At 41.8% G+C, this 24,813-nt stretch overlaps 1 protein-coding gene across 1 annotated transcript; it reads right to left on the bottom strand.

Moving 5' to 3' along the window:
- Window positions 1-7,765: 7,765 nt before the first annotated feature.
- On the bottom strand, window positions 7,766-15,245 carry LOC112565647 (headcase protein homolog). Its single transcript, XM_025241228.1, has 2 exons — window positions 13,396-15,245; window positions 7,766-12,362 (listed from the first exon to the last, which is right to left on the bottom strand). Exons 1-2 carry the CDS (start codon window positions 14,941-14,943, stop codon window positions 11,991-11,993), a joined length of 1,920 nt encoding a protein of 639 aa, XP_025097013.1. The 5' UTR covers window positions 14,944-15,245; the 3' UTR covers window positions 7,766-11,990.
- Window positions 15,246-24,813: the final 9,568 nt, after the last annotated feature.

Raw genomic sequence — 24,813 nt, forward strand, 5'->3', positions numbered from 1 at the left:
CCCATCAGCTGGAGATTGATATTTTTTGTGTTCCTTTAGTTAACATCTGGTTTTCCATGTCAAGTCGTTGAGCATAAACATTTAGAAATAAACCGGATGCATTAAATTTATGTTGTTGTTATTGTTGGATTTCTAGTGTACTGACGATAAGTTTCTACTGTGTGTGTGTAAAAACCTTCTGGTTATTTCTGTTTCCACCTATGTGGATGGTAACTGCAGCATAACGGATAGTGATACTGCGCCGCAGTGATGATGATGATGATGACAACGATGACCGACGATAGTGTTCCTGTGGGGAAGTGCTTCTTCCTAGTGGTGATTTCCCACGATAGGTAGGTAAGATTATAGTATTTGCAGCCGACTGACTCATCACAGCGTGGAAAATGAAAGTGTGAACATCTTGAGTATACGATGGCCACAGGCATATATACCCAAGAAGACATAGGCAACCGTTAATCTGACCTAACGGGTCACACGATGAGTGCAGAACGCTGTCTACCATATTTATCTGCTCTTCTTTCGTCAGCACGACAACATTCAAAGCCGCATTCGGGTCAAGACAGCCTCCGTGTTATTTACAAGGTAAATGTAGCCTCCTTCAGGTAGCTTAAGGTCGTTGGGGAGGGAGCTGTTAGAACCCCACTCTTCTCGAAGCCAGTGGGGTTTTTTTTTTCTTTTGTTTTTATCATTTACACTCGTTCCACATCTTGGCCAAATGCCCTACGTTACGTGGGTATCGAAGCGGGTAATATAAGTGAGCACATTAGATTCGGATGTATTCGGTCTGATTACTTTTCTGACCCCCTAAACTCTCTCTTATACCTTACATACTTTAAGACAGTCTTCACCGGCAGGTTCATCAAAGACACAGCTCACTGAGCGACATACTGTGTGACGTGCCGGTCATTTACGAACTAAAAAGACAGAACGAGAGAAGAACTTAATGGCCCACATCAGTAAATTATTGGCAGTAATGGCTTATGTCATTAAGAGCTAGAGATGAGACAGCCGAAAAGTGACTAGCCATTGTCTTTTCAGACAGTACACTCAGCACACGTTGTCTTCTTTTTAAAAAAGAATCGGTCCATCCATGCAGCAATTTTTAGGACAGTCTCTGAAGGACAGCTCGATACAAGTTTAAAAGCTCGTAAAACAGAAATAGCAGACGATAATGCATCGGACGTCCCAGACCCACACTGCAAAACATCTCATTTTATGGGAGAGCTGTTTACCCTTCACCCACCCAGCTCTCGGTGAATGCAAAGTGTAAATATCGTATTGACTGCCTCAAAAGCTGATATTAGTGGCTAAGTCACTGCGCAGTAACTCTTTCTCACAACGAAGACGGGAGTGTGTGTTGATAATTCCCTCCCCACGAAAAAAAAAACCAGAGGAAGAAACTTAGTCTCTACGGAAGCACAGAAGGTGTCAGTGCAAAATAGATTGAGCACCCCAAATCTTTGTTTCTCCCCTCCCACAAAAACCAGTTTGATTTATTACTCATCTCTGAGGTTTTTTTTTTTTCCCGTCTGATGTAAAACATGGGAAAATACTGGCTAACTCGCATATTGCAAATTATGTTATCAGGACACATAGATTCCGCTTCCGGGTTTTCATCACCAGTTGAAAAAGAAGTATTTTTCCCTTGATTTATTCTCTTAACTGGAAACTAAGAACAAATATATCGCTGAACTTTTAAGCAAAAAAAAAAAAGTTCCACAAATTGTAACAAAATAAAATAAATAGTACTTCGTGTATTATAAATTCACTACCTTTCATGTTAGCACTGTTTATTTTTTAAATCGATCACTTGGACAGAAACACCACCAGTCATTGAGTACACGCAACACGCATGTTTACGACTACATCTGGCATGTTGCTGGTGCTTAAAGGGCTAATAGGGTGCAACATTTTTTTTTGTTCTAATGCTTGAGCCTATACCATAATGTTTTCCTAGACCTGGGTGAATTCTACATCATACAAGCAGGCACGCACTCCTTCCGTTCTCGAGAACAATCATCATGCACAGAAAAAGGTAAAACCGTGATGTCATGTTCTTTCTCCAATTATTAGAAGAAATTCCACCCCACTATTCCTTTAAACAGTGCTGGCAAGCTGTCAAAAGAAGGGGAAGCCAGGAAGCTTTCACAAAGTATAGCTCTAGGGTAGGTTTATCTTTTCTATTCGCTTCTGTGTCTCACCCTCCTTCCTTTGAAGACTGGACACGTGACTGTAGGCCTCGACTGCTTTTGGCTCGAGAGAACGGACTGGGAGCGAAGTGGCATGTACCCAAGTGGCTGCTGGCTCCAAGATCCTGCGGCAAGGTACGGAAATGAGAACCAAACAACTTCTTTGAGTTATGTGCGGAGTAATCGTTCTTTCCAGCACATTCATCAGGAATGGATAACATGAATGCCAAGGTTACAAGGAGACGACTGGAGAGTTCGGTGTAAATTTTAAGTGCTCATGCATCTGTTCAGGTTTTCTCTCTTGGTCCAACACACACAAAACAGCAGTTTATATTCTCAACTTTCATCCCATCCTCAAACTACCTTCCATTTGAAAAAAAAATGAACCTCCATTAGCGAAAAGGTGTGGAAGGTACAATTTTCACATTTCTTTAGTCCATGGTAATGTGATCAGATAAAAGCAGTGAAATAGAAACATGAAAAAACCCACAGAGGGAATTCCCAAACAGTCTCTTAAGGGGCTGCTGTTGACATGCACTAAACAATTCCTGGCGTGACTAGAATACCTTGGGCTTGGGGGCTGGTCGAGGGATGGCAGTTCGTGTTATAAGTTCTGCAGGTTTTGAAAATTGTTTCCCCATCGACTGCGCGCTATTTAGTGTTGTGCACGTTTGCAGTTCTGCGGTGAAGAGTACTTCTTGTCCTTTCCACTGCGCAGACCATGGGCCCAGGTATAGAGCGAGGCAAGAATGTACATGTAATTAAATTAAATTTAATTAAACACACTTCGTGCAGCACCGCAACAAACAAGTTGCATTCTCTAGCTGACCCATGGAGATATATGTGGTGGTGGTGGTGGTGGTGGTAGTAGTGGTGGTGGTGGTGGTGGTAGTAGTGGTGGTTTTTTCAGCTGGGGTTTTGTTAGTGGCATCCGGAGGTTTGCGGTCGTGTTCTCAGCTCACTCGATCATTATTAGCTCGCCTTCTCGGACTGATGGCATGTGCGACACTTGCCCATGCCTCTGTGCAGTGTGAGATAAGGCTAAGATTCAGGTTTAGGAGTCTTTGCTCCCGGAAACACTTGTAGACGACTGAAGTTAATCAAGATTGGTTGCGGGATGGGGGTGGGGATAAAAAGGGGTATGAATGGAGTACCAGAAGAAAATGATTGTCCTTTCGTATCCATTCTTCAGGCTAGCCCCTACTAGCGCGTGCACACACACACACAGACCCCTCATATTCAACAACGGCTTTTCCCTCCATTACAGCTTTGTTTAGACTTGCAAATCTGCATTCCATGACCCCGAGAGAAAGGGTAAGGTGTCGAAGGAAGTTTAAAGGCGAAAGAATAGCACGAAGCGAGGAAAGAAAACAGGGATAAAATATGTCGGTGCAAGACCTTGACATACTTCGTTCTCGTCAAATGAAACATGCGGTGAACCGATAAATAGTCGGGTACAGGGTGGGGTGGGCAAAACCTGGAGCTGAAAGGAGTGTAGGGAGATTGCAACGAGCTGGCAGGGCGCAATGAATACACCTAACCCACAACAATACCCACCGTGCCAACAGCCGGTTAAAGCTTTTTGTCCGCTCCCTCAGCGTGGAGAACCTCTGAGGTTGGAGCGCATGCTTCTATGCCGAACGACTTCATCGCCACATCACCCTCACTACCTGAGGGACAAAGTTTCTCTTCTTGTCCTTCTCACGCTCCCTACCCCCACCATTGATAATCCCGTTTACACGTCATCCGAGATTTCCTACCGGGCAGGAAAACATTTACTATAGTCATCTCTATTTTTACTGGCCTTGTGATCATCGATGTCTGACGATACTGTTCCCACCCACCCTCCAAACACCAACACGTGAAGATGATTGATCAGCACAGACATAAGTTATTCATGACAACATTCAAGTTTAGCTCTGTGTGCACGCATTTTACACACATTCACGCGCGCGTACACACAGATATAACACCACTGATGTATATATCAGTATGCTATGTTGTCAGACCATGTATGATGCCACGGGTATACATGCTAGTATGTTGCATGTACCTCCTGGCATAATCACACACACAGCGGGTCTGCTTCTTTCTCCTCTCGCTCTTGCTGTTTTGATTACAATGCTCTGGGGTCGTATTCATGGCACAAGGATAAATCATTGTCCCGAAAATCAAGGGTATAGGCGTCTTGTTACCAGTTACAAAGCGGTGTCCCATCAAACCGTAGTCTAAAAAAAATAAACCTGGTAAAAATTCCTTAGGCTAACATGAAACAAAATCCACGGGATTTAGACAGTATGACCTAAATACGGAGACGGTAGGATTTTTTTTTTTGGTGGGTTCATTTTGCCCCTGGGTAAATACTTACCTTCGCTTCATGAATAAGGTACCTGAGCGGCCGTGGCCTATTGTAATGCTGTTTGCTGCACGGACTATTCACGACACACTGATGCGTAGTTGGACCAGCTCGAAGGTGATCGATTTTCACAGCTCAGTGGGCAGGGCTAGCTTAGTCTGCTTTGGAACACTAGTGGCGGGGTGGATGGCGTGCTATGGGGTGTGATGGAGAAATTGGAAGCTTGGAGTTAGGTCAGGGTTAAGGTGGCGGGGGGGAGGGGGTAAACAGAGGAAAGTCACATATGTGACTTGCATTAGTCTCATTTCGAGCGATTGAGTCAGACCTGTAGTGTTTGCGTGGTGATAGAGCGAATTTGGAGGTAGAAGGATCTCAGCGTTAGGCTTTATGTAGTCCAGAACAACAACATTAAACAAAACATGCTTTGCTAGCTAGCGTAGGGGTGATGACGCATACACTAAAAGAGTTCCTCTGATACGTACAGGGCACTCCAAGGACTTTGGTGTTTTGATGGGTCTGTTACAGGCAGGAGGGTTAAAAATAAGTCACGGGTTTGGCTCTGCTGGCGGTCAGTAAACAAGGCTTGTGGGACGCTGTACTGGTCTACTCACAGCGATGGCAGCAGACTGCCACGATTCAGTCTTCTTTATGCTTACGTCGGATAACTAATTGACCGATATCACCGTCAACACCTTTTGTTGATCGACCCTTCCGAATGTACATCATGTCGATGTGTACTCAAAAACACGAATATGGCTTATTATTATTATTTTTGTTTTGAACTCTTGAAGGCAGTTATATTGGGTTAATCTTATAGGCCCTTGCAATCGCTGTGCTTATGAGAACTCAAGACACTTTATGCATGAATCACGATCGTCACACACACACAACCACTCGCACGCGCCTGTTGACTCAGGCCACGGACGTGTAATATATACAGTTTAAGTTCGTACTCAGGCAGTGATCACTCTTGCTGGAAGACAACAAGCTTAATTACTTAAACCCGGGTTTAAGTTGTTTCATATATCCTGTAAGGACTAAAATGCAGTCACTAAAGTTCGAGATTATAATGCTGATCGAGGCCTTTGTCGAATTGTTTCTATGTGAAAGATTCGCCATCTTGTAATACCAGAACAATTCTGACTGCATGACATTTTGCATTACCTGCTCGTAAAATAACCTGAGATACTTTAAATGATCATTATAGCTACATATATGCACTGAGGAAGAAAGAAGAAAAAGTTTGGCCGAAATTCGTCTCTGGTCTCGGACTTTTTTAAAACCAGCTTCACGTGTATCTCTCAGGAGCGACATCTCCATGTTTGTCAAATTCTTCGTTCATGCTCAAGGTAACACGGGAATAACAAAATCTCATCGCGACCTTTACTTCAAGATATGTATACAGTGCGATGTTCCGCAGTCTGCCACGAAAACTCCAGCTCGCTGCTGAGAGAGAAAGCAGCAAAACACAAAACTCGAGACACAGGCAGGTGCATGAATCAAACATAAAAAAGTCGTAAACAGCAATGTCAACAGACCCAAGAAGGTCAAGGTCGGACGAGCTTTCGAGAAAATATAGGACAGCAAGAAAGCTCGCAAGGAAGTTTTTGTGAGTGTGCGTGCATGCATGCATATGTGTTCATTAATCAACACGCCGTTGAAGTACTGCCCAGTCTACGAAAAATCGCGAGCCAGTCAAGTCTCACATCACTTCAGCCCTGCCACAACCTGCATATTTCTGCGCAGGATTTTCGATTATGACGCGCGTCTGCAATTAAACAAAATAAATCAAATGTAAGCCGTGCAGATGTAATAACTCTCTATAAAACCATACATTCTTTTACCAGCAGATGATGGACCCCACTGTATTCGTTTTCAATAGAAACACGATCGACCCACTCTTAGAAATTGTGGGCTAATCTTGATCTCAATCTGAATCATTCGATCATCAATGTCCGTGTCCCAAACCCACTACGAAACTTGAACATCCTCACCCTTAGATGCCGGGTGCTCACAGTTTAGGCAAATCAACTAAACATATTAGTTTTGCTCCTTACAGCGAGTCTAGTACAAAGACCACCACGTCAAACATTTTTCAAACAATTATACGTCAGAACTTATATATCCACCTTCTCGGCATTTGAAAAAACATTTTAACTAATTCTACTGACTGTGGGATTTTGTTGTGGGAGGTCATCTCAAATCTATATTCGGAAGTTTATACTATGTATCATAGAGCTGTAGAGCTCTCAATATATCTCTGTCCACATATAAAGAAAGCATTCTAGCTCTTTGTACAACACCAATAGTTACAAGCATCGATCTACACCTGAAAGGTAAAGAATAACACCCATTTACAAAACCTCTATGGTTGCAAACATGTGAAGAAAATAAAGACAGCAAAAATATTCATCTCAAAATCTAAATTAAGTGTTGTATACAGTAAAAGACCATAAATTATTTGCAATCATTGGCAACAAAAATTCTTTAGGCCTCATAATCTATTGCCATCATCATTCTGATCTATATTTTTTAGTGCTGCAGTTTCATGCATTTTATGCCCTATTAATGGTCCTCCCACCCCTTTTTCAATTGCCATAAATATCAGTTGTTTATAGGTAATAGTTTATCACAAATCTACACTGTCATGTGAATGTTATTCTGCAAAAAACTAAGAATTTGTTGGACTTGAGGATGTAGTGGTTAGTCATATGCTTAGTCTATGAAATGTTTATGAGTTACTGCAAGCATTTCATTTTTTAAGGCTTAATTCAGTTCTCAAGGTGAGCTGTCAGTCCAGCTTTCACAGCCATATCAGAAGATGGAAATTGTAATATTCTGCAATTTTAGTTTTAAAATGTTGTCAAAAAGTTGTTGCTGCTTCTCCATATATTTTGTCAAGTTTATTGTTCCTATTGTCCAAGAAAAGCGGGTCCTGAGCCCTGTTGTTGATCTGCATCCTTTGTGAGTGTTGATTGAAGATAACGGAAAGCTCAACTTCTACTTTTTTTTACACTGGGCTGAATTTCATTCTTCATACTTTGTTTAGGACGGTCTCTTTCTCTGAGCTTACTTCCTCCATTCCATATGTGCTTGTGTTAAGTCTATTAATTTTCTTTCATTAGTGAAGCACAGCTCTAATTGATACTGCCTTTTACTGAGATGGTGGATTGAATCTCACACAATATCTCACGCATGACGTTTTCAAGAACAAGACGTCTTTTTTACATACACATGCTATATTGTAGTAAAAGTGTTACAAATGGTGTAAGGATGCAACCACAGGCACAGACAAGCAATGAAAACTGTCAACTTTTATTTACATTTTAAAGTGGTCCAAATAAACGCCCACAGCATCATCCATCAACACATTAAAAAAAAATATATAGCTCCAGATCAGTACATTTTAAAAGCACATGGACATCAACTCCAGAGAAAGTCAATAACCAAAAGGAACTAATGTTACATGATTTACCTCCAGCTTTTTGCTATTAGAAACCACAAGTTTTTCACTGAGCAGCTGAGTCATGACTGTACAAGTCTCTGCTGATCAGGAGAACAATATTACACTTTCCTGTACAGCTTTCTGAGTTGTCGCACCCTCAGAAAGAAAAGTGACTACTAATAAACAAACATGATTTGAACAGCAATTAGCAAGTTCTTGCTATACAAAGGCTGTGAATCCATCAGAAACAAGATCAGAAAAATAGAAAAAGGTCACCATTTTCCCCTGCACAAATCTTCTGATTCTTAATCTTCTTCAAAATGACCCTGCACAGACACATTCCGAAAGACAAGAATGATCTCTAGTCTGTGCTCAGCAAACACCTTTGCTACACAAGTTGACATTGAACACAAGCTCCAAACAATGCTTTTCACATTACATGCTCCAATTTCTATGTTACACATCATGTGTCCTTAATTTTACACATATAATATGTAGATCCCAGAGCTTTGAGAACAAGGTGAAATACTATAATGCTGTGTTGCCTTGGTGCAAGAAAACCAAGATGAAAAAATGTGTCTTCACAAATGCCCTTGAAGATACATGATACTTAAATCCACCAGGGAGAAAACAACAAAAGGAGGGTGGGTTGTGGGATAAAAGACACAAAATAAAACAAATACAGCTATATCCTCTGAAGATTCCCAAGCAACAGAGTACTATTCAAGTCCTATCTTCCAAATAAGGAAAATATTAATTAACCCATTTAGTGTACAATAGGACTCTCACAGATTCCTACTATCTGGCCTATTTTTATTGGAGAGCAACCTTTAGATAATTGGCTAACCACCTCATCCCCCCCCACACCTTAAAAAATTAAGAAAATTAAGTGTTTCAATAAACACTACCAGATTACAGATAAGAGGAGGCATGATCTGAAAGGGATAAGATGGATGCAAAGGATCCTTTATTTCTGAACCACTGTCCAACAGACAAAAGCACGAAAAAAAATCATCCAGAGTCTACAAAAAAAAAAAAAAGGGAATGAAGCAAGGGAGGATTATGAATCGTGAAACACTGGGAGGTAAGGTAAGAAAACTTCTGTGCTTAAACACTGTCCAAAGTTGTATGCCATTTACACTGTCCAAGAAGCCCTGCGGAAAAACTACCAAGATGGGCTACCACGATGCTCTCCCCTGTTCACTCTCTCACTCCACAATGCTATCCTCCATCCCCACTTCCTTCATCAAATTACAACACATAAACCTGTAGGCTCAAAGCATTTAAAACACCACATGAACCTGCAGGCTCAAAGCATTTAACACCATATAAACCTGTAGGGTCAAAGCATTTAAAACACTGCATGAACCAGTGGTTCAACCATCAAAGCTTGCATTGTCAACTCCATGTAGCTGCCTGCAGAAACCACCCACAGAAGAAAAATGGGCATCACTGGTCCAAATACAAATACACTCAAATGCTACAAAAATATCTGCATACATTTGCATACATTCATTCCTTTGGCCACCATATCCTTGGGGAAAACGTAATCAGGTCTCAACAAAAGAACCCAAAATTTAAAAAAAATGCATTGCACCTTACAATCTATTTTATTACCATCATGATCTGAAAGAACTAACACTTTGTGACAATAAACTTAGGCACAAAAACATTAACAAAAATTGTGCAATTAGTACAAAGAAATCCCCAAACTCCAGGAATGTTAAGATATGACAAATGTCTGGCTCAAAGTTTTGCAGACTCCTGTCCATCATTTTCTTCACACCGTGGGAAAAATTAAAGCACACCAACTTGCTTACTCTTTTAAAGGTTAACTAAAAACAGAAGCATTCAAATCAAACATCTAAATGGCTAAGCAAAAGTTCCATTGGCTCTGTAGCAAAGCTTTCATCAGGCCACCGTTGACTGAGTTGGCACAGCGTACCAAACACCACCTTTCTAATGAGGGGAAAAACAAAACATCCAGTCAAAACTACAGTTTTGACACAGTTCGTAACTTTTGACTCAGTGTGTTACACCAACGACTGATCCAGAAAAAGGCATTACGCAAAAACACAGACACAAAAAAATCAATTTCATTATATTTCATTTTACTGCATACAATCCAAGTGGTTATACTACAGCAAATTACACCATCATCATCCCCAATGTCTTGCTGTCCACAAAAAATGGAGAAAACTTATAAGGAGTACTAATACAAGTACAATCAGTCAAAATGCACAAAATGGATATAAATATGACATATATAAGTAGCTGCCTTTTAAAAAGAGTGACCATTTTGTCCAGTGTTAAATGTATGAGTGACTTTCTTCTCATTACAGACTGGCTTTTTCACTCACTTTTTTATTCAGCATCATCATCCCTCATCTCCCTACCCAAACAAAGCCTCTTAAGACTTTTAGCACCTGTCTTCTATGTATAACTATTTTAGGACTCACATTTTAGTGCATTTGAGCATCTGCTCCACTGACAACTTGAAACTCATGTGAGCATACAGACTTCTGTGTATATCAACAACACCTACATGGTGAAGGTTGACATTTTACTGGTTACTTCTTAAGCATTCCTTGCAACGGAGGTATACAAAACTGTAACATCTAATCAGCTTTAGACAACCCCCACCACCACCACCATCCTGCACACACGGCTCAACAGTGAGAACATGATCTACACATAGCAGACAGCCTGTGCACTTCTGGGTCACTTGAAAAAAAAGACGGAACAGAATCAGGAACCCTAATTCTACAAGACTGCTGACTTCTTATAAACAAATCCACCAATTTATAAAAAGGTTGCAAAAGTGTACAGTCAAAATGTCAACGTGATGTTTCAATAAAGTTTCTGCTATGTAAGCTCTAGGTCGTGATGACTTTTTAAAGGTCAGAGAAAGCTGTGGGCCAAGCATTAGATAAAAATAATCTCTCTGTGACCTAGTCTAGGGGTAACAAGAAGCCCATCTGAGATGTACATATTATTTTATGGCAACTCTGTATACCATCACTCCTTAGCTTTGCATGTGTGCATCATAGGCAATGTGTTGAACATGTGTCTGCCAGGAATGAATATTTGTATTTGTTGGATCACCGAGTTCTCATTATAAATGCCATATATAAAAATGTGTGGTTCTTCCTGTTCTTCTTGGCTGAATTTTTATAAAGCTTTTCCCTTAACACCTTTCCTTAACACCTTAGACTAAATCAATGAAGAAAAATACTCAATCTTCGATAATGCTGATGCATTGATGAAGGAAGAAAAAAAACATAAGGTCTCAATGCTTATTAATAATATGGCTTGCTGTTACCTCCCCGTTAAACTTAACAGGGGGACAGAGATGAACCATGAAATGAAATTCACTGTTGAATGTTATGCTGTCAATACTACTGCTAAAATGGACCCAACTGGGAAGGGACACCCAGAACTGGATCCGTGGTGTAGTATGGTCCACTGGGGGCAAAAAGGAAGAAGACTAAGCTAAGGCATTATGTACAGTGTGTTTAAAGAAAATCTAGTGGTCTTTATTCACTCTTTGTTTTTACTTCTTCCTTTTATTTTTCAATGTTGAAAAAACTGCAACAGGGATGCAAGGAAGGAGAAAGGTCTGACAGATTATAATTTACATGTTGAAGTCAAACTGTCCTCGCTGTATGCCACCACCCTAAGAACATGTACTGTTAGGAGAACAATGTGTTAGTTGGCTGTCAGGCAAAAAAAAGTGTTTAATCTTTCTTCTCACAGAATGACAATATGTATGAAAATCAGGAGAAGTAAATTCTAACTGGTGTGATTAAGCCTACACGGGTATCTCGACTAGGAATTACACCTATATAATTAAAAGAAATAGAAAGAGGTAACATGATGACAGGTTCAGGGAAGTGTATTCTGTTCGTCATGCAAGCAGTTCAAAAATGGCAAAACTGGGGAGGGAGGTAAGCATAAAATAAAGTAGAGGTGGTGTGGGAGCTTACCAACGGTGCCTACTTCAATATTCACATATAGGCGTGACAAAACCTCCCCCTGCTCCTCCTTCAGCAATCGCGAAGGTTTCTGGCAAAGAGCGTATGAAGTGGTAGTCATTGGCCTTGCAGTACGGGCAGATGATCATGCGGGAATATTCTGAGAAGAAGTTGAGGCCTTTGGTTACATCCACGACTGCTCGGCGACAACACTTGCAAGTGAGGCGCTTCTGACAGCAAGGCATGGCTGCAAAGATGTCGTAGGTGTACATGGATCCCACTACTAGGGCTCTCCCGTCCCACGGGCGTTTGCAGGCCACACATTTGATGTCTGTGCGATTTTCCAAGCATCCCAGACAGACAGCGTTTAGAAATTGAAGTCGGCCATCTTTTATCACCTGTCAACAATAATGATGGGACTACGTTAACGAAAACAAAATGTGGGTGGGAAAGACAAAGATTTAAAAAAAAAGCCCATCTCCAGAAAAGCTTAAAAAAATGATTAGTTTCTTCTGCAGAATCGTAAATAAGCTATACAAATTTCCTTTTTTATTATTTCTGTGGTGACTTACACTGTTTACAAATACTACTCCTAACAGCCTTGTGAAAGACCAGACCAAAAAAAAAAAAATCCCTTTCAGTGTATACAGCATAGTCAAATTAACGTTCCTGGTACACACACACACACATATAACAAAAGGAAATAAACTCACTAAAATAAGTGATGAAAAAAGACTTGATCCTAAACTTATTCCCCATTTTTCATCCTCTGTTGATAAGGCCATGCAAGTATACCTGCTTCAATTAAATACAAGGAACAGCAGCGATCTTACACTTTTTTCAAAACCTAGAGTTAAATCTTATGATTAATAATTTGTCACAACAAAATATTCACTGCCATTTTTCCCTTTTCAGTTATTAAGAGCTGCACAACCTAATCCTTGCATCCACCTAATACATTCCATATTTGTGTTGTACTTAAGTCGCTCAAAACTTCTCTCTAACCGGGAAGCTATCTTTCCCTAACTCGCTGTACTCCACTTTAGAAGTATCGAATATAGGCAGCGATAAAATCTTTCCTCTCTTCCTCTCCTGTCTCAGTTTGTCATCTATAGGACATGCAAGCATAGCACCACCAAAAATAACAAAAGTTCAAGGTTGCAGATTGCGCTATAAACTGCAACAACTGCGTGATGAGCAGATGCCGCGTTAACCCTCTCTGTGCCAACCAACAATGTATGGTGAGGTACTTTTGCATAAACTCCGATTTTCATTCGGTGGTTGCAATTATTGTTATCTAGCAATCAATCTGTGGTTCTGCGATAAGCGCGGTATTTCAGTTTACAATAACACTAATTTAGGAAATCTATATTAGCTTTGTCTCTCCTGAACAGATATCATACATACATGATGATTAAATAATTCCCTTACCTGCACTGCTGCCTCGTCGTACGATTGCGGTGAAAGGAAGAATGTGCCGTCGATGAGCGGGTGCCTGTCGAAGACGGGGAGGTGTGACTTGCACAGGACACAGCGTGTGGACGTCATCTTTTTGCTGAGGAGGTTGGTCAGCACGAAGTTGCGAGTCTCCGCCTCGCAAGCGCCCATATCGCACACGTCCCCCCAACCGCTCTTGGTGGAGCCGAGGGTGCAGGACGCGGGAAACGAGTACGAAAGGCTGGTTACGTTCTCCATGCGGATGTTGTAGGGATTCTGCTTGCAGCGGGGTAGACTTGCGAAGGCCGAGAGATCCTGACGCTGGCGAAACATCAGAGGACCGCAGCCCCCGATGCCGCCGTTGTCGGAGGAGGCATCGCTGGATTTGCGAGCCTTGAAGAACATGTCCCCGGCCACGGGAGAGGACGAGATGGGAGAGTGGGAGCCCGCGGAGCTGGGCAGACTGCTGCTGCTGGCGTGGCTGCCTTGGCTTCCCGTGCTGCTGACGCTGTTCGTGCGCATGCGTAGCTGAGGGTTTCCATTGACCACAGGCAGCCCAACCACATGGGTGAAGTTGTTGTTGAGGTTGTAGTTGTTAGCGCTGCTGATGATGCCGTGCGGCAGGCCACCGGAAGCTGGAGTGAGTGGCATAACAGGAGGAGGCGATGTCTGATTGTCTAGCACGCTCTGCTCCATGCCGCAGATGTGAAGGTTGTCTTCGTTCCGACGCGTCCCGCTGTCCGTCTTGGTGGTGGTAGAGGACGACATTGAGTTCTTCCGGCCTCTTCCGCTGCTGCCGTTGGATCCTCCCTGGGAGGTCTGCTGGATGGTTTTGCAGCCTCCTGCGATGCCGTTTGAATGCTGCGTGGTGCCAACATGGTTGTTGTTGACATGATTTCCGTTGGTGGTGGGATTATGATTGCCACAACTGGTGTTTAGAGTCGGATTGCAGCTGTGGCTGTTCGACTTGTGGGCAGTGCTGACCACGGGCATAGGTTTGTCGTTCTTCTTCTTGTGCTTCTTCTGCTTCCGCATGTTTTCATTCACTGGGGGCGCCACGTAGTCCAAGTCCTTCCGCAGATGCCCACGACCGCAACGACAATCGCAGGCTTTGAAGGCCAGGTCGTAGCCTTTCTTCGTCCAAAGATTTTGTAGTCGCTGCTTTTCGCTCCAGCTTCGCGCACGTCCACATGAGCGCAAATACGCTAGCACACCCTGCTCGAACTCCTCGAAGCAGTCTTTGTGCATCCACGAACCTTCTGTGCAGGTATCATTGTTGCATATCACTTTCACAGCATCGTACGGATCCTGTGGATCTACAGTTTCATCTGGAAAACGGCACGGCCCGGGAGTGCAACACTTTTGCAAGCGCTCGCCGTTATTGTCATTCTGACGCGGCTGGTTCGCCATACCACTGCCAGCCACTGGTCTTACTTCGCGTGGGACCGCCGCTTGAACTGGCGGCTGAAGCCCGCCGTTATTATTGTTGTGTGCATCTTCGTCGCGCAGACGATGATTCCTCGGATGTCGATTATTTGGCATGTTTCAGAGACAAGTGCTAAAAAGCCGTCAAGCTGTCACAGTAAGCTGCCTCCACTGCAAAGTATCCTTGCATTATACTAACTGTCGATAGCAAAGCGTTGTCTGTCGCCGGTTTCCAGCAGCTCGCTTGTTATGGTTCTGGGAGAGGTGTGTCACACACTTGCCGGTGAAGCCAAGATTGGTGGATGTTAAAACGATGGCCATTGGCTTCGCTTTCCAAATACAAACCGTATGTAAATTGTGATTGGGTAGCGGTCTACGACCTTGACAGATCGTATGCTAATGAGGGCCTGTTTACATCGTAGGGCTTACTAGGTCGAGGCCGTTCGGTCGAGCTGGGTCACGGCTTGTGTTGACTGCTACGGCTGCTTTCGGCATTGTTGTTGCTGTGGTTTTTTTTTTTTAAAGGGCTGTGCGTGCGTGAGTGCAGCACTGCTCTCAGGTTAATCATAAAATACGCGACTTGTCAGAGATATAATTCATAACAAAGTTATGAACATAATGAAAACAAGTACACTTTGCAAATCGTATTGTAATTTGTGATCATTGAGTTGATTATTTGATAGCTCATGTTACTCCTTTCCATTAACTCCTTCCCTTCGTATTGTAGAAGATTGATCATTTACACTTCCCCTCTGTCATCAAGTAATAACAGCAGTGTGCTTTGTTAAGCTTGTCACCTATCGGAAAACAGGAAATATTAGTAATCATTGAAAAAAAAACAACTTATGGCCGAAGAGAATGCAGCAGTATTGAAAATTGGATAGGGATTTCCTGCTGCAGCTCTCATAGTCCCGGATTATAAAAATATCCGTGATTTGATGAGTTCTTGTTCATTTACTTTCTCCTTCCATGATGAACGTGGGAAGTAGAAAAAAAAATTAAATGAACATAAATGAATGGAAGGAAAACAGCAAAAGCAGAGGTTGGTATCTCAAAACCAAACGTCCCGGGGCTGTGAGTCACTGTCGCAACCCTTCCGATGGATTTTCCCCCTTTTTTCGCTCTTCTGACGACCCTTTGCTAATTATTTAAGGATTCGATTTTTCTTTTAAAGACTGGGTCACGGTGACATCTGACAAGTCATTTTGCATTGCAAAGGAAACAAAATCGTATAATCAGGCTCCTGCCTCGTGCCACCTCATTCTGTTTCTCTCGTCTCCCCTCCCCCCATCTCACCACACACACACATTCGTGACTCGACCAGCCTCCACCCTTACCACTTACCGCATCGGTTGATGACAGGACAGATGAAAGGATCATATGATCGGAAGTAGGGACACTTCCTCGACAAGACTCTTGTGTTATACTCAGGTTTTGTAGAAAGCGCATAGTCATAGTCATACTACTGAGACCCCACCGAGCTGAGTAACCGGAAACAATAAAGATTTTATTTCACGTTTACAAAATCTTTGAAACGAATTTACCAAGCTAAACATAATACTTTGCTTTCTCAAAACTGTCCGAAACTGGAAAGCACTTTTTGAGAACCAAGCAATTTTGAAAACCACTTAAAATTTATTATCTCTAAGGTTTTGTGAGATGGAAGCGTTTAAATTTTTTTACATTAAAATTCATTTTATGTTTGCACCTTTCTTTTTCGTTAATCTCTCCTTTAGCTGCAACTGCTCTTCATTTTTTAGTTCTTTCTGTCAACGCAAAATTTCCAGTGTTCTAAAGTATCAAGCTTCTTTTTTTAAGTGGACCACTGAAAGAGATTTACAATGGATAAAAAAAAAAAACTCCGCTCTAGTGTCGTAATGTATGATCTAGGATTTACTCGCTCTGTCGCTCAAAGATTCTACCCTAAGGTCTAAAAATGTTACTGTAGTCAGTCAATGTATACCGCAACGATAGACCTTAACATTAGCAGCGTTGTTTTGCAGACGCCACATCAAGCGAGGTCAATGTGCCCTGATCTTTCGAGGCCGAACGCAGCTATAAATACAGCAAAGGCAGAACTTCGGCACTTATGACCTGCCAGAGCATCAACAACAGAAGACAACTTTCTTACTAAACGCAACGGAGTACCGGAGATCTGCAGACAGACGCCATTTTTTTTTTAACTCACGTGTTCGCTCTCGTCTGCTCGAGAATCGAAGACAGATGTCTAACAAATACTTGCATCGTCAGTGTTTACTACATTTTGATACAAAGTACGGAAACAAACCATCAGCTAACAAAATAATAATAATAAATAATAAAATAAAAATAATAATTTCAATTATTTAAGTTTTTGGATAAACACATACATGTATCTTGTAATTGAAATTAACCATTCACTGGCGATTGAGCCAAACAGCTTGCTCATTGAAAATTAACCGGTGAATTAATTCATTAGATTGTTAGTAGTAAACAACATTTCTTAAAATAATATTATTGTTAGAACTGATAGGCCGGTGTTCATTTTCGATGTGCCCGCATTCTGGCCTTTACGTGGAATCAATAATTCTGCAGAACCGTGAAATAAATGTTTACTCAAAAGCCTTTGACAGAGACTGAGCCCAAGAAGAATTAGCAAGAAAAATATTAAAAATAAATAAATGCTGGTTTATTCTGTTGAAACCAGCTAGGATGCTAGTTGTTCCTGCTAGGATTTTTAGCGATTTATCGCGCTGTGTATGTGTAAACAAAGCGACGTAACATTAATAACTGTATGTCGGCCAGTTGACTGATTAATTACTCGAATAGTTTGGAAGGAACAGAAGAACATGAATGAAAATATGGGATTATTAAGGTTGATTTGAACAGAAACTATAATTCACATGTAAATGATGCAATCTTCGTTGAGTTATGCAATAATGACGACTACTGTTTCTATCAACTCTTTAGGGTTTGTAGGTAGATACTTTGAAAGAAAATGATATTAGCTAATTTGCTGTAATCAGTCTCTCCCTCCTTCCCCTTCATCAGAGCTTCGTATTGGTTGGTTTCGCGGGAAATTGCTTCCACATAGAGGTCATTTCATATCATGTGGGGATAGGGAGATGAGAATGAAACCGGAGTACCCGGAGGAAAAAAACCCCGCCGGCCGGTCGCAAAACGGAAACTGATTTTTGCTCTGTAAAAGCCAAGCCACTTATTTTTCTCAATTGTAAGATTAAGTATTCTAGAAATCTATGAAGAAAAATCAACCGCCTCGAAAAGAGCTATTAGATGGTCTTATCTCTTCGGGTTTTCCAAGTCAGGTCTTGCAACTTGCTGTTGACCACCAGAAATGGCGACCGACGCTGCGAAGTGGTGTGACGAATAAAGTGGCATCTGATATTCGAAGAATTTCCGGCTCTCATGCATTCGAGGCGGAAATGCCAAATTTATCGACTATTTTGTTCTTTTGAGCCCTAGCGGATAGGTATTTCATACCTGCTTCCTGCTGAACAAATAATGAAACACCATACCTCTGTTCACACCAGAGGATTTGCTTGAAAGCCTAAAGCTGTTTCCTACCAACCCAACACCATAGAGAAATCTAGCCTGTCTACTATCTCCTTCATTAGTACTTTAACATGGTCCACCACACCAAACATTTATGTAATAAATATAATAATAGTTGTTTTGTGGAAAGGGGTGAGAATTTCAAAAGATGCGTATAATGTACACATACACACCAACACAAAATACAGGAATAAAGTTTCAGAAGTATACCTTATCATATTCCCACCCTGTTGCCCATCTGCAGAGTTTAAACTCTGGTTCTTTGTAAGCTGAATTTCTTCCTTTCTCCTCCACCCACTGGGGTGCTCCGACTGCCTTTACCTTTCTACCACCAATTTCACGTGTATAGTCTCCCCGCGTGACCTCTCGCACATCTCAGCCATCACGCCAAGCCCGGTACTACCATAGGACGACATAAGGGACAGCCCACCTGAACACCAGTCACTTCGGCGGGGTTAGGGTGGGGAGGTCGAGGTGACAAAGGATCCGATAGACTAATCTGATAAAGCATAGCGTGTGTGTGTGTGCAGGCTGAAGTTTTTAGCTAGAACTTGGCAAATGATGATGGGGTGGAGACTGAATGACAAGAAAAATACCTTTCCTAGTCAGAGGCGGCCTTTAGGGGGGCAACTGGGGCAACTGGCCCTGCGATAGGAGATTCCTGTGGTTTAGTATTTACAACTCTCGGTCCCGTGTATGACACTCGCCCAGGGCCCGTGTACTGCTAAGGCTTCGTCTGTTTCTAGTGTTTTAGTGACGAGTTTTAATCATTGACTATCTGGCTGCCTTCATTGGCAATTACATCGATTGTTCAAAGGCTTTGTTGAAAAATTAAACAGTAAACAGCGTTGAAACTGCAATAAATTTGACCATGACCATGAACGGTCTCTTGTTTTGACCCAGTTTGTCCCTCACTTGTTTGCTTATCGCCAGGAATAGCATCAAGCTTTAAGATTCCGACATCTTTAGCCGAGGATGTTGGAGACTAAAGATAACACAATCACGTGGTCACCATAGCAACACCACCTACACAGACTGATTAAAACGTTTTTAGACCGCTGCGGTCGACACTGGGACTCTAGACTGAACCGATCTCAGACCAATTAGTGTATGGTTTCAATAATGGGCTAACAGGCTTCCACTGATCGGCACGGTTTTCGTGTTATTAATAGTAATAATAGCAATTTTAGCGTGAGTGGATAACGACACTGCAGAGACATCTTTTCTGCTAAACCTGGTAAAACCCACTAGTCACGAACGATTGTATTCGACTCGCAAAATGAATAACCAACTTAAAAAAGGTAAGAGAGAGAGAGTGTGTGTTTGCATGCAAGTGTGCGTGATAGGGAGGTGGAGGAGAGGACGTGCAGCTGTGGGTGCATGTAAAGGATATATAATACATACACACAATTTTTACTCTTCTGTACGGTAATAGCACTTAATACCAGCTAGCAAGGTCGATTGTCGCGGGACGAGATCGGAACCCAGAGCCTCTAACTGCAGGGGTGATAAGCGAGTGTTTAACTTCTACACTACAGGACGCCTCACCACAACATAGTTATTATAAACGGGAATCCGCCGTGTCTTCAATAAAAGTCTTCGCAACGTGGCGTGGCAGGTGACCTGTCTTGTTTGTCGCAACATTCACCGTTGACGATGCCACCTGCCGCTAAGTCCTATGGACGGGAAGGAAAAGGCGCGTTTTGGGGCGCGCGCGGTGTGTCTGCGAAGATGCACGTACAAGTCACGTCAGCACGTGTTTACGTTGGTGAGGTCATGGTCGGGTTATCGGGCCAGCGCTTTAGTAGATTTCTTCTACACCCACGCCCTTTCCCCACTCGCCCTCTGTCAGGTCAACGACCGGGTGTACTGGCAAATCTCCCAAAGATGATCAACCTGTGTATGAAAGCTTTATTTTCATTTTTGTTCTATTTGCGGAATTATACGAGTGATCATTGACAGAAAAAGAAAGAAGTAAATATATACATTAGAAAAAAGAAAAAAAATATATAGAGAATGAAAAAAAAAAAAATAGATACAAAGGAGAACAGCAAGAACCACCATCCCCCCTCCAACACACACACCAATTTTTGTAGGGAATAACTAGCCTGTAGATTGTGATCACAACATGTACCATACAGTTTAATCTCAAACATACACAAATCTCCCTAACACTGCTAAAAACAAAAAAGAAATAACAAACGAAAAACAAGAAAGAAAAACAAAGTTGTTTTTGTGAGCAGTATTTGTAATCAGCAGAACACACAGCCAGGTGAGATAACCACATCTGAATCAGCTCAAAACAATGCCACCACAGTATACATGATACATCAAAAGGCAAAGGTCGTTGTTTCACCAACCGCAGCTTGTGAAAAGCTGCTAAGAGACACATGAGGTATGCTTTATCAAAGGTTTGTAAAAGAACACTAATAAAGCACTTTATTCTTTCATCCTTTAATAAGTACTGAGATATCCAAACATCTATTATCAAAGTAAAATAAGTTTAACAACAACCTTAAAGTGATGTAGCTCGCTCAGACAGCAAACAGCAGCTGGAAGGAGGAGAAAAAAATAAATCTTGTTTACCCCAAATTCCAGATTTGCAGACGACGTGTTGATTTGTTTATGGCATGGAACTTGTCCCTTCACCTCCTTCAGCTAATGGGTTTCGTTTAGCTTTCAAAGTCCAGAGACTATAGTCACTGAAGTTGAAAGTGTAGGATTGCCGGACGATATTTGCGATCAGAGGTGAGATTGTGCCTGCTTGTCTGAATCGTGTGTGTGATTATTTGTTGCCTAAAAACATGTGTACTTTTGTCCTCTCCGTTTTCCCGTCCACTGCTTGTGTGGTGTCCAAAATCCGAGCACTTTGTTCGCAAACAAACATGACAGGCAACACATCAAAGCAGTCTGTCAAATGACAACATGATGAGGTGTTGCTGCCACAAAAGTTTCGGACCACCACTCGGTGCTGCTTTAAAAAAAATTACTTTGACTAATAATAATAATACAAAGCATTTATAATGTATAGTACATCTTACCCTAGAACCAGCCAGGCTCGAAGTGCTTTACACACACATACAGAGGCACACGTTTAGGGAAGGCATCAAATGCACATTCGTGAACAAAATACACACAAGTACACAAATAAACCCCATACACACGAAGAGTGGAGGAAACTGGAATACCCGGAGAAATCCCCGTCATTCAGCCCTGAAAATAGATTTTGTCTTCATGACAGCAGGCAGTCGACTGTTTCAGAATTTTTTTCTGGGAAAACTCCCCACAAGTCTTGGTTTCATTGTCAATACCCCAGCCACCCACATATACACGCGTGCACCCAAATGCACACAGCCAGCTCACGATGACAGCAAATGAATTAACAGGGTGAATACCACCCGAGATGCGACTAACACTTAACATATTGACAAACACTAAATACGGATCGTGATATAATTATACAGCGGCAGATGAATAAAAGGTTGAGTAATTTATACGGGTGGGTGGGTGGTAAGATTGCTCTTTTGTTTGAATTAGCACGGCGGCGTTGAATGCAGTTGGGAGATCATCAAAAGACAGCGATGTGTGGGATAACATCGCCGCCGCTTAGTGTTTACATAACCTGTTCGGGACTTGAAAAGTGCAGAATTAAAATAGACTGCGAGAAAAGAAAAGCAATTTCTTACAGAAGGGACTACTTCCTGTACTCCCCATGATCCTTTGGTTTTTGTTTTTGATTTTTTTTTTTGGCGGGGGAGGTTTGATCGACACCTGCAGCAAAGCGATAGTAGCAACATAAATAAGGACAGTGTAATATAATGTCCAGAAAACACTTTTGGCTTGTAGAAATAAAAATAAAGTAACAAATTTATTGCAAGTCTTGTTGACTAAGCCATTGTATCGCGGTATTAAACTGTGGGAGAGAGAGAGAAGGAGGAAGAAGACGAGGAGGGAGGAAAGAGAAAGAGAGCGCGTGCGAGAGAAAGAAAGAGTCTTGTGTGCGTGCGTAAGTATGCGTACACAGGTCTCAGATACCTTTTACTTACAAAAAGGTTCATTAACATGGTAGGTCAGAGACTTGTGGGTAGGGTAGACAATATTGCGGGGTGTACGTGAGTATAAGCGTGTGTCACCGGTAAAGAGAGTGAAATCCTGTTGTCAGCAGTGCATACCTGCTGACTCTCGGACGGGACGTGCGTCTCTAGCTCTTGTTTGTCGAGCTGTTCACGTGTTCCTTCGTGTACTGTACATTCTAAACTGCACGACAACATCGCGTGTACAATACGTGCTACACTGCACGACGACATCTCATGGGGACAAAATCCGGCTTGCTTTGTTTCCCCCCATGGCGAAGGTAGACATCTCATCAGCGTAATTTGAAAATTCCCAAAATATATTTTTTAGCTATTCTGTGCTCGGAAAATTCAGCTTTTAGGAAAAGTTAGCTTGACAGACGCAGGGGATGGAGAGAGAGGGAAAGAAGCAGAACGATAAAAGTCTGGATGTACCTGACAGTAATGTGACAAAATTATGGCATGTAGCATAGACAAGAGAGAGAAATGTGTCTGGAGAGGCTCCACTTATCTAAAACCAATGGCTGACCGTTTGAATCCGACTATACACCATATTGGAACTCCTCAGGCGATAGTGTCTTATGGTATTTGAAAGCCTGCCCTAACCTACCACTGTCTTTTCCTATTTTTATGATGCTTTTTGGGGTTTTCTTGAACTGCTTTAGTGTTGCCCTGCTTTAATTTTAAAACAGAGGAGGTGGGTGTCAGTCTGCTCATTGTTTATACACATTGAAAGTGGTAAACAGGCTGCAGGTTCTGTTACAGCGTGCACGCATAATCTCTCCAGTAATTGAAAATTCTAGGGTGGGTCTGAATCTTCACAGCGAAGCTGATGTGGGCTTCTCTCCAATGAAGATCCACACAGAATCGAGACATATAAACAGTCTCATTCTACAGCAGTTCCATCACTCTCCGTACTTACTTTCCATCTTTATTCACTCACTTTTCGTTTCGCCCCGCCCTGCCTCTGAGGTAGATCTTTAGGTACTCTAGTGGTACTGATCATACAGTTGGTGTCAAGGTCTCAGTGGTGCCATTGTTTATGGCACGTGGGACGAAACAAGGACCAGTGCTGGTAGGACCTTTAAATCTCGTCGTGACAGACATTCTGTGATGTAGGTGCAGGAACTAAACATAACAAAAGCAAAACAGCCAAATACACGTTACAAGCCTGGACATATTCGTGATAGTGACTTTTTTTTTTTTTAACAAATGATTTTACAGTCGACAAGCAACAAAAAATGTATATAAATCAATGTTTGTTTGAAACTTTTCTGTTTATCCATCTGGTAGGTGGCGAGGGCACGTTTTCTAGTCACGCATTCATGTTATTATCGTTGATCTATTGATATTCTAAACCCTGCAGCATAAACCCTCTTTCACTGCTGTCGTCCCCACCTGTTTCTCACCATCTGCCCAACCCTGCTTCTCTAGTTCACCACCCTTAGTAAAATCTTCACGAATCGAACTAATCTGCTTTTTATTTGTTGAAGTTAATAATGACTGGAATTTATAAGCATTTGGGTTTTTAAAGTAGTAAACTGGTAAATAATTTAATGTTTTTACAGGTAAATAGGTAATGGAATCCTTAGTGTTACAAAGACTACAGAACCGTTTATTTCTAGGGGTATCTGCCTACATTCATTCACTGGAAAATGGTTATTCAATGACCTAAATTTTATTAAAGGTAGAAAATCCTGGGAGAAGTATTTTTAACTAAAATTTTAATTTATTTCTTTGCTTTCAGAACTTGTTGTGTCTTAATGTCTTGACAGTTAAACAATGGAGGGACCAAGGAGGATATCCTTTTTGAGCTGTGGTGTGAATCCGGGAATGAACACACAACTGTCACATGGAATGCTGCTTACTCATTTTCGACCAAACAGTCTCACTTTAAACGAAATTACAATGTGATGATTAGGCTTTGCTACTAAAGGTTAGGCGCCAGCTAACCGCAGTGCAGCTGTCATTACAGTGTAATTTACAGTCTGAAACACTCTGGATTTGGCTGCAGATGGGGAAAACACTCCAGTAAGAAGCTGTTGTATAATAAACAGTGGTTTAAATCGAATATCATGACACGGGATGAGGACCAAAGGACTAACAACAACAACAACAACAACAACAACAACAACAACAACAATGTCTGAGAATCCATAACTGACTAGTGTGCCTCAGGAGATTTGTAAAGGAAGCTGATGTTGAAACAAGAGAATACGACACCTGTTCAATCTTCTCTGTACAACCTTCATTCATCTGTAACTTCTTTAGCTCAAGCCTGGCTCCCTACTGGGAGACAACATACACACACATTCCTCTATAGTCTATACCATATCATTCTACTGTTCTTTCTAGAAGCTTC

This window comes from Pomacea canaliculata, linkage group LG6 (genome assembly GCF_003073045.1).
Source record: "Pomacea canaliculata isolate SZHN2017 linkage group LG6, ASM307304v1, whole genome shotgun sequence".
Taxonomy (NCBI): Eukaryota; Metazoa; Mollusca; class Gastropoda; order Architaenioglossa; family Ampullariidae; genus Pomacea; species Pomacea canaliculata.

Bases quoted from the DNA above. Each gene is read 5' to 3' on its own strand.
- LOC112565647 (XM_025241228.1), bottom strand. From the start codon at position 14,943: ATGCCAAATAATCGACATCCGAGGAATCATCGTCTGCGCGACGAAGAT. The intron at 12,363-13,395 runs GTAAGGGAATTA...TATTGTTGACAG, and splicing joins ACGACGAGGCAGCAGTGCAG to GTGATAAAAGATGGCCGACT.